The 10,536-nt window shown below is 38.2% G+C and overlaps 2 protein-coding genes across 2 annotated transcripts; one reads left to right on the forward strand and one right to left on the reverse strand.

Moving 5' to 3' along the window:
• Positions 1-657: 657 nt before the first annotated feature.
• ro (transcription factor rough) lies at positions 658-10,217 on the reverse strand. The gene is made up of 3 exons (XM_068296748.1): positions 9,737-10,217; positions 1,475-1,709; positions 658-1,042 (listed from the first exon to the last, which is right to left on the reverse strand). Exons 1-3 carry the CDS (start codon positions 10,215-10,217, stop codon positions 658-660), a joined length of 1,101 nt encoding a protein of 366 aa, XP_068152849.1.
• Positions 4,274-8,794, forward strand: LOC137582002 (protein toll-like). Its single transcript, XM_068296428.1, is given in 4 exon segments — positions 4,274-4,290; positions 7,632-7,782; positions 7,784-7,879; positions 8,066-8,794. Coding segments are annotated over 4 exon segments (993 nt in total).
• Positions 10,218-10,536: the final 319 nt, after the last annotated feature.

Genomic DNA, 10,536 nt, shown 5'->3' on the forward strand with positions numbered 1-10,536 from the left:
GTAAATGCATTTTAGTAATTGAATTGAAACCAACATCGAAAAACATAAAATGCCAGCAATTTGTACTTAATCTTAGCCAATCGTTTGCTTAAAAAAAGTCGTTGCCATGGAACACATTCCAGGGTAACTCCTTAGTCCATTTGCAATAGTTATAGCTGTTCCCAAGGTTGGCATAATTAGACCATCCCATTAAGTATATCAAATCGTGAGAGAAATATCGCTATATAACACAAATTCCATTTATTTCAAAAACCATAAACGTGAAATGCAATAATAAATGTTAAATTTGCCGCCAAACTTGCAACTTCCAACACTTTTCCAACACTAACAGCTGTGTCATTGGAATTTGTATGGTCACACTGCCAGTATTTATATAAAATAAACAAAAAAAAAAAAATAAAACAGAAATAAAAACACCAAAATTGTTTGTTCTTTTAAACACATTGTGCAATGCGAAAGTTGCATCACTAAAGTACAAGTAAGTGAGTGTGTTTTAAATCTTTACAATTCTTTTATTGCTTAGACACATATGCAGTTAAATACACACATACATACATATGTATAGTCCTAGAGTGAATTTGCTTAAATCTGGTTAAATAATTATATTTATTGAGTTGTTAATTTAAAGCTGCAATGCAATTAACCAATGTCTAATTGCTAGCAAGTATTGACAAGTCCACGAGCAGCAATATTGTTGTTGTTGTCGGGTATGTTGCTGCCGTTGAAGGCTTCGCGACGTTGTAGTTGCTGTTGCTGCCGCTGCCGTTGCCTTTGCTGCTGCTGGTCATCAATGTCAACGTAATTGGCATCTGCATGTCTTGGAATGGTTTCAATACCCTGCGTGTTGCTCGTAGGCTCAGTCTGGGGCACTGGGACTGCAGTGGGCAGAGGTGGTGGCGGTGGCAGAGCAGCTGGAGGTGGATAATAGCCCATGCCCACACCAACACCCAAAGCTACAGCACCCCTGGAAGGCAGCATGGTGGACGCATTGGTCGCTTGACCCATTATAGAGCTCATAAAACCATTGGCCACGACAAAGTTCCTGAAAAATTGATTACATCAAAAACTGTAGGATAGTTTCAATTGATAAGGATGGGTCAGATAGATTGACCTACAGTGGGCCACATCAGAATCTAAATTCTCCTGTCCATAGGAAATTCATTTCTCAATTCATCTCTAGACTAATCCGTATCGCTGACCACTAGAGTCAGAGTTCACGACAGGATCGACTATTCCTAATTTAACCACTGTGCGAGAATGAGTTACCTGTCTAATTGGGTCTGTGTGCGCGTAAATGTCGTAAAATTAATTTCGTGTTAATTTTATGTGAGTACATCAATTAAATTTCTGACATTTCCTTAAATTACTTCCGTTGCAAAGATATAATAAAAATTCAAAAGGGTCCTGCGACAGAGGAGGGGGAAAACTACTGCTACTACTAGGTGGGTGAATGGTTGTCAGGTTAAATATGTACCTATAATGTTGATCAATTTGTGCCTTCTCAATACGTTTATCCTTAGCACGACGATTTTGAAACCAGATTTTAATTTGTGTCTCCGTCAGGCCTAGAGTTTCGGCCAGTTCGAATCGTCGACTTCGCGAGATGTATTCATTGCGATGGAATTCCACCTCTAGGCGTAAAGTTTGCTCCGTGCTAAATGTTGTCCGCTGTCGACGCTGGCGTCCTTCCTTGCGACGTCGGCGTGCCACTAAAAAATAATAAACATATCACCAATCATCGTAATATTCTTCAAGCACAATAGAGATGTTAGAGCGAAATTAATTTCACATTAGGGCGTGCCATCCCTGCTCCGGCTGGGTAAGGGCAACCATTTCTATTATAAATGTTACTAAATGTCCTTGCGTGTCGGCAAGTTAAACAAATAATTAACCAACCGCACAATTCTTTCACAAGAATTCTCGCGTTGATTGTGAACATTAAAATGCATTTTACACGTGGTTCTTCCTTTTTATAGGATCCATGTATCACTCCACCCTCCTGCACTGTCTGTCCCCTGCCACCTCCACGTTAGACGGCGGCAATCTCTTTCCTGATCCGGGAAACTTTCAACAATACCCGCAGCTGGCAACGGCTCTCTCTATTCTCATTTTTGTTGTCCGCATTGTTTGCCTGCATCTCTGGCAGTGATGTACATAGGCACATACATACATACATACGTACATTCGTCATCATCGTTAAAACAAGCTCAACCAACCGCACATTATGCCGCCCAACTCTCCCAACTTCCAAGCGCCCAAACGCCATTGTCTGGCGCCCTAATTGATGTATGTAACAAAGCGAAGCTGACAAGTTGAGTGTTGAATTGGTGACGGGGGGGGAATATGCCTTAGTGAGAGGGGTAATCTTCGGTTTTTGCCCGATTACCCTTTTGCCTACTACTAAAACTCGAAACTGGCTTAAGTTCTCCGATACACAAAACGCAGCTACGTTTTTCTCAATGTTGTTATTGTTCCTGCTGTTGTTTTTTTTTTTTGCTTTTCTTTTCGAAATCACGTGTGAAATTCGATATACAAGTGTCCTTTGAACGTTCAGGTGTAAGTTATGGTGGTTTTTATTTTTTTGAGGTTTCCTGTTGAGCTCAATTACAATCTTAATTTTTTTCTTCTATGATTTGAGCTGATAAAAAGGTAATTATTTGGTAATCCAAGAATTTTGAATAACTTAAAGGCTTTTAGGAATAAATAGAGAAAAAGTATTTGCCTTGAAAAGACTTTATGTTATTCCCCGTTGAATTTACTACGTCTGTCTACAATCTCTTAGTCAGAGACAAGTGCTTAAGCATTATCATCATTATCAGACTATTCCTTTTTGGATTAATGCTAACGCAGAGAGGTTTATACATATGAAAAAGAAGTCAAATTCCAAAAAACCAGGTCCATAAGCTAGTTGTCTCAACAAATTTAGACTTATGTACGACTTAAGCCTTAAGTATTAAGAAAAGTATTCATTCCTTCTGCAACAAATTACACTTTACAAATTGTATGGATGTGTTCTGATGGTTCATTTCAAATAATTAGATAAACATTTTTAATGAGTAGTAGACATCTTCAAATAATTATATTCCCGTTGGCGAGTTCCCAAACTCTGATGTAGGTGGCAATATTTCTTCAGGGATAATGAAAAGGCGAATTAAAAAAGTATTTTTTATATTACCAGACTGACCTTAATGTACCCTTTACAGGGGTTACCCTGCATGGCCGTGATAATAGTCTATAATTGAAGGAAAACGCACATTTCCCCCAAGAAAGCGTTCAGATTGAGCAACTTAAACGAAAAGACCGCAAGTAAACGAGAATTTTCACAGCTCAATGCATTTTAATTTTTTTTTACTCTCTCTTCCTTTTTTTCTGCTAATTTGTTTTCTTTTGGTATCCCGTTCTTGTTCTTCTGTTGTATTATTGTTTCCTCTGCTTTGACTCGGCTTGTTGGTTTTTTCATTTAGTGATTTTTGCATAATCCTGACAAGTGAGGTGCAATGATATTTAATAGCCTGTCGAGTTAGTTGCCATTTTTTCGTATCCTTTAGAATTTTTTATGGTTCCTGCGGAACTGAGTTTTTTCTCTCTGTCTCTTTCTAGATTGGTGGAGCACCTGTGTTGCGCAGGCGTGTGAACACTTTGTGACACTTCCTTTTAAGAACTCACTTTATCCTACAGATTCCGAGTGAAATGTTTGCTCCCCTGTGCTTCAACTGCCCGCGATGTCTGCTGCTGAAACGAGGAAGCAGCGTTCGAACAGCGATTGGAAGCTTGGCCAGGCATCTGGCCGATAAGTGCGACGACGACATTGAGGTAACCGAAATCAGGATAAGCAAAAAGAAAGTAACTTAGATCTAACATGTTTCTCAGATTCCTCCCGAACCCACGAACTGTTGCATGTCCGGCTGTGCCAATTGTGTTTGGTTGGACTATGCCCAAACCTTGTCCAAGTTACTAAACGACAATGACGAATGTGCTCGTGAGATTATCTTGAAAAAAATCACGGATCCGAATCTGAAAATGTTTTTGAGCTTGGAGCTGAGAAATCTTAAGAAGTTGCGGGAGTCAAATGCCGATAAATCAGATGATGATCCAAAGCCAACGACAAAGGACTAGATAAGAATTTTTGGGAAACTTTGGGTAGCACAATCTACATAAGTAAAATTATAATTTAAGGACCATTCAACCTCACTAACTATAAGAAATAAACAAAAACTCTTGACTCACAAAATCTTGGTTTTTTTTGTATACCCTTGCAGAGGGTATTGCGTAGATGGATCTGATCGCTTGGTCATGTAGTTATGGGAAAATCCGTCGATATACCCACAAACAAATCTTAATTGAGAAACGGACATTGTTCAAGTAAGTTTATTGAAGAAATAAAAGATTTTAAAGTTAAATTCTTTGATACTTATTTTTGCACATTTACAACGTCAAATAATTTATTTAAATGCTTTTATTCCCATCCAGTGGGCATAATAAATTTGACTTGACTTTGGCAACGCCGATAAGCCAACCTATACAGTAAATATATTCTTGTTCTTAAAATATTTAAACAGTGAACTGTGGATATCGTACCATTCTCGTGGGTTTGATTTCTTATAATCATCCTTGTATCCATTCTGCGATCGGTGTTAAGTGAATCGTTCTTAGTTGAGTATTCGGATCCTTTGGATCGATGTTACTTTTGATCTAAAACTGGCTTTGATAATCCTTCGGTAACTAAAGTTTTATTCACTTCGTTAGTTCGGCTTACTCCTGCTCCCCGATGTGATATTTGTCAGAGTGTAGGCCCAAAAGCAATTCCTCTAGTTCGCGATACGCTATCTTAATTGGATCCCACCTTTTTGGCTACCTACTTAATCAGACTGTCTGAGGACAGATAAATCTTATTAATCGTCCTTCACTTCACAAATAAACGGAAGTTAGCTCATCTTATTTAGGTATTTTTGATTTTTCTGTGTCTCTCAGGCCAGAAGCTTCTTTCCTGTTTACCTCAGTAAATGTCTCCCTAACCACTCCCTATTCGAACCCTTTCGTTTTCTTTGTTAAAAACTTTTATCTCTCTTTATATTTCTGTCTCTTTACTTGGCCCTAATCTGGACTTAGCATTTCTCGTAACTATTCCTTGACCATCGTGCCTGTAAATCACTGAGACACCTCCAGCAGGTCCTGATGTTTGGTTGCAAATTCAGTTTAAATATATTTAAATAAAATAATTTTTGTGGTTTTAGGCTGAAGAATCATAACTTATGTATGTATATGTCCCTTTTACAATATTTACCATATATAAAGATATGTGTTTGCCAATTTACTATAGAATCCGAAGACTCTGACTATATTACAGAGTGTAGGAGCTATAATCAAGTCAGAGGTTAATAAAAAGAAGTTTACCAAAATTCGAGGATAAGTAAATATTCCAAACAACAAGACTAGTCTGGTGTGACTCTTATTGGTGACCAAATTCAAGATCCATTCTCTTATAAGATGGAAAAAAAACACACTCCAGAATTACTAGACCGTCAAAATTCACATATGTATTTGCATACATACATACATATATGTACATTTTAATTTCAACAATCAAGATTCTTATAGAATTCCATCGAAAAGTCTATATATCACTCGAATTTATAAATGCGTATATACGAAAATATATAGATGTTTCAGTGGTGGATTTAGCTCAGAATTTTGGTGCGGTTGATCGTCCGTTAAGGGGGGAATCTCGGGTTTCTGAAATATAATTATTTTTGGAGTTCTAAATTTGACTAGTTTCTTAGATAAAATCTCGGTTTTGGAGGTGCAAATAGATCTCATTCCAACCACCCACCCTCCGTGCATTTCATTCCCCCTACGATCCACCACTGCACATACATACAGATGTACATCCATACATATATATGACTCAACTCTAAATCGGTCTGAGATTTCTTATGGATAGCTGTGGCCAGCAGAAATCTGAGGTTTTCCAATGGACTTTTCGTCTGGATAAACATTGAAATGGGCTTAAAAATTAATCAGTTGTTCGCGATATTCTTGGCAATCGGACTATGTGAAATGAAAATTAAATACAACCCCGTAACAACTATTAGAGACGATTACTGCGACGACTATTGTGCTAATGAATTTGCGGGGGTTAATGTCAGACAGACCATTAAAACATGCACGAAGACTGAAAATACTGTTAACACCGATAAATACGAGATCACACTGAATGATAGCTATATAAAATTAACTTGGAAAACCAAACTGGTGAATCCGACACATCTCAAAGAATTGAATTTATCCAATAAAAAAATTAGACTAACGGTCGTGTATTTTTACGTGGAATTTGAGGAATATGTTTTGGAAGATCCCTTAGTTTTTTTCACTCGCTATTTGAAAGAACTCAATTTATATTCTGTGAATTTTCTGATCTATCACGGTGGCATAACAATTAAGGAGACCGCCCTTAATGTGTTTAGCGGTCCTGTGTCAAAAGTCATAGATTGCCAAAATGCGTTGAAAGTGAATCACCAGAGCAGGACACCATTTTTAAATGCTTACCTATCGAATAGAGCGAGCAATACAAGTTATTTAACTATTTCGTGTAATGAAACGCTATTCCTTCGTGATGATACTTTTCAAAATTATAAGAAGTTGCGCAGGGTTTCTTTTGAGGGTTTGACATTACCGAATCTCCATATAGTGGGACTAAAAAACTTGATAAACCTGAAGTCGTTGGGATTCTTCAATTGTACTATCCAAGCTAATGCATTTCTAAGGTTGGTAATTTGCTTCATGAGCTCTTCTATACTCTAACCCCTATGATACACTTTCTGTCTACGGATTCGCTCCAGTGCTACATAATCTGGAACAAATATTTTTATTAAACGATGAGAAATTTGTCTTAAAGCATTTTGAAAAGTATTCAAAGCTTCAAAGAATTTGGATCTGGGGGAATGAATCGTATTACTTGCAAGAAATAAACAAAACCAACGTTAAAGCTTTTATTTGTTTAAATAATAACTATACCTCTTGTTACTTAGATCTCGGGATAAACGACAAACGTTATCCAAGGGAATGCAAATGTTTATCTAATGGTTTCACCAATTCCTTTATAATAAACTGCAATGGAAAAGACTATCGATCATTCCAGAGTTACCGTTCCAATCATAGGCAATGCAATACTATCTTTTAAAGAAAATGGCCTTACACAATTGCCCAACACGTTGTCAGAGGGCTATGATAATTTATAAGAACTTCATTTGGCCATCAACAACTTTAGAATCCTGGGTATACATTGCTACATATCTATTGGAGGAAAGGACAAAATCTCAGAATTCCAAACGGGAATATACTGGCAAAACAACTGCAACAATACGGCTCTTTTGAATTACTTAAACATACTGCGGAAGAAGAAAAAATATAAGCTACAAAAGCATTATTACGCAGAAAGAACCATTTATGAAGAATTTTCTAATAGTGTTTACTTTCATCATTTGAAAGGACCCTGCCCGGAGGACTGCATGTGACTGCAGAAATAAAGCCCTAATTACATTTCCCATTTTTAACACTGAAATAACCGGAGACGCATCACTTCTCCTGGATGAAAATCTCATTGAAACTCTGCCAACGTCCTTGTTACGAAGCTCGACCCTTGCCGAGCTGCACATAAACAACAACAAACTCACCCATCTTCAGCTGGATCAACTGCCATCCAAAATAAGAGTGATATTTATTCGGCAAAATAAGTTTACAGGACTTGACGACAATGTGACAGAGTCCATATCAAAGCTAAAGGATTTTCCGGGTTTCTGGAAACCCTTGGCAATGCAACTGTAACTTCAGCAAGTTCCTTGCCTATCTCAGGACATATTATTCCACAGAATACAAAGCAGTCTTAGCACGATGCAGTAAACAAGAATATTGCCCTGACCGGTGCACCTGTTGCAAAGAGGAAGAGAGCCAGAGGTTTCTTGTCAACTACTCCAGACTGGGAATGATGGAAATACCCACAAAACTACCGATAGCAAAAAATGCTGCTCTCCTATTCTAAAATAATAATCTAACTTTCTTGGACAAGCCCAACGAAAACATTGGTTTTGATCAGCTGGAGGAGCTCCACCTAAGGTACAATAGAATCGAAGAGATAAAGGTTCTTCCACAGAGCATTCAATTTCTGGATATAAGAAACAATTCTTTAACGACTCTGAGTGAGAATCTAAGAGACTTTTTGAAGCAAAAATCAAATACTTCCAATCTGACCGTGCTGATATTGGGCAATCTATGGACTTGCAAATGCAAAGAAATACTTTTTTTCCGATTTACCAAGGATCTGGTACATAATATTAAGGATCTATGTAAGACAGAATGCAGAGATTCTAGATTGATTGTTTCGCTGGAGGAAGAAGATCTATGCCCACCAAAAATTCCATCTTACGTTATCTTCTTTACGTCTTTCATTATGTTGAGCTGTCTCCTTAGTTTTGTGCAATTCTTTTGGAAGTCCATCGTAATGTGGCTGTACGAGAAAAGATTGTTTCTCAGAGTGATCACCCGCCTGGAAAAGAATAGCGATATGAAGTACGACTGCTTCTTGTCTCATTGCCACAATGATTCGCATTTCGTGAAGGAGTATGTGGATAGGTTGGAGCATGAATGGAACAGACTTCGCCTATGCTTCTACGAACGAGATTGGCTGGCTGGCGAATCGATTCCCGACTGCATTTGTCACTCTGTGGAGAATTCCACGTGCACACTGATCATAATGACCAAGTCTGGCCCTTTATGCCACATCCAAGGATCAGCATAAGCGGTTGATTGTCATCATCTATCCGTATGTAGAAAACTTTGATGTCCTCGATGGCGAACTTCAAAGCTACATGAAACTGAATACCTATCTCATGCGGAATGATGCAAATTTTTCTAATAAGCTTATCTATGCTTTGCCTCACAAAACGTTAGATGAGATCTAAAAGTCGAATGCAATTTAAATGGAACCCGGATATTTTCAGAATAATCTTGAATAATGCTAAGTTAAACTAATTCTACCGATTATTCTGTGCAAAAATTCAATCTAAATTGGCGTGTTTACATAAATCTGAGATAAATATATTTGTGCTATTTTGTTTTTTAAATGTTTTAATAGGTCGGTTAATTCGCAAAAATTTCTTAATTTAATAACGCCTGAGTTGCTTTTAAATTAATCTTTATATTAAAAAAAATCAATAATGTTTCCATTATTCAATGCCCCTTTTTGAATTGATAATGGAATGGTCTATGCGATTCTATATATGTATGTAGATTCGTAAGTTCCCGTGCAAAAGATTGTCATATACAGATTGGTATTAATCGTAGTGCCGGATTAAGCCAGCCGGATTCGGGGCTTAAACCAAAGATGGAAGATAACTTTGAAATATCACATTAACCGATTCGAAAACCATTATCTTTTCTATGTTTTTTTATTGTTTATGTAAACTTGGACCAGGAATTAACTAAAATTTTGCTGTACTTGAGCGTTTTTGCTATTTGTCGCGTTATTTATTTTGTTAAATGAATGAGAAATAAATCATCCTTTTAGTGCTAAGAAACGGGACCCGTAGGATGGACCAGTGAATATAAAGCTTTCCCTTGAAAGAATTTTTTTTGATTCGCGTTTACAATTAGATTCATTTACGGTTTACTACATTCTCAATATTTTAACCAAGTTGTTTGAACAAAAAGAATGATTCAAGCTGTCCAAGTTCATACTCACGAAACGCGGAAAATCCAGCACTAAATTGTGTGTCGCATGGAAAGCCAGGATACGGCAAAACTGAAGTGGAGTTAACGGTAGGGATGGGCCCTGTTGGACTTGGCGCATAGCTGTTCTGGTAATCCACTTTGGGTGCGTATATATCAAAGGCGGTGGGTAAACCAACTAAGGATACATTCACACGGTCATGTTCATCACTAATCGAGATATCCGGCGAGGAGACAGTTCCGCCATCACTATGATAGGGAGTTCCGCAACTGGGGGATTTGTGCGTGCCAGCTACCACATCGATGTCCCCATTGTCACTGCTCCGCGTCTCGAGATGCCCGTAAAGACGTTCAAAGAATTGACGCGGCGACGACGGACGTTGCGGAGTGGTTACGGTAGTTACATTGTTCGGAGCCGGTGTCCCAGTTGGACTTGGCGACTTATGGTACATGCTGTTACCATGATCTAGGCACTGGTTTTGTGAGGGCAACATTTGAGGGAACCCGAACAAAGTGGACTAATCACTTGTGTAATCGGCAAGCGACTGAAATTAAACATTACTTCCGATGCCAGCGCCAGGCCTCTGGAATGGGCAGCGCTTCCTTGCTGGCCAAGCGATGGCGCTTATCCAACGCTGTCAGTAAAAACAAGCGAACGAGACCAAAAGAAAAACAAATACTTTTACGCGTCACAAATTATTCGGCACATTAAAATTAACAGGCAAGGGCGCCTTAAATTGTGGTTAATAAAAAATAACGCCATCTGCCACACCTGCAGCAGAGGCGCTGCCGCATGCCATTGGTCAATGCACC

This window comes from Drosophila tropicalis, unplaced genomic scaffold, assembly GCF_018151085.1.
Source record: "Drosophila tropicalis isolate 14030-0801.00 unplaced genomic scaffold, ASM1815108v1 contig_859, whole genome shotgun sequence".
In the NCBI taxonomy this organism is placed as follows: Eukaryota; Metazoa; Arthropoda; class Insecta; order Diptera; family Drosophilidae; genus Drosophila; species Drosophila tropicalis.

Excerpts from the sequence above, each read along its gene's own strand:
- ro (XM_068296748.1), bottom strand. The coding sequence starts at position 10,217 with ATGTTGCCCTCACAAAACCAGTGCCTAGATCATGGTAACAGCATGTAC. Across the intron at positions 1,710-9,736 it reads TGCTGGATTTTCCGCGTTTC|TGGCACGCCGACGTCGCAAG; the intron begins GTGAGTATGAAC and ends ATTATTTTTTAG. Across the intron at positions 1,043-1,474 it reads CAAATTGATCAACATTATAG|GAACTTTGTCGTGGCCAATG; the intron begins GTACATATTTAA and ends TCAATTTTTCAG.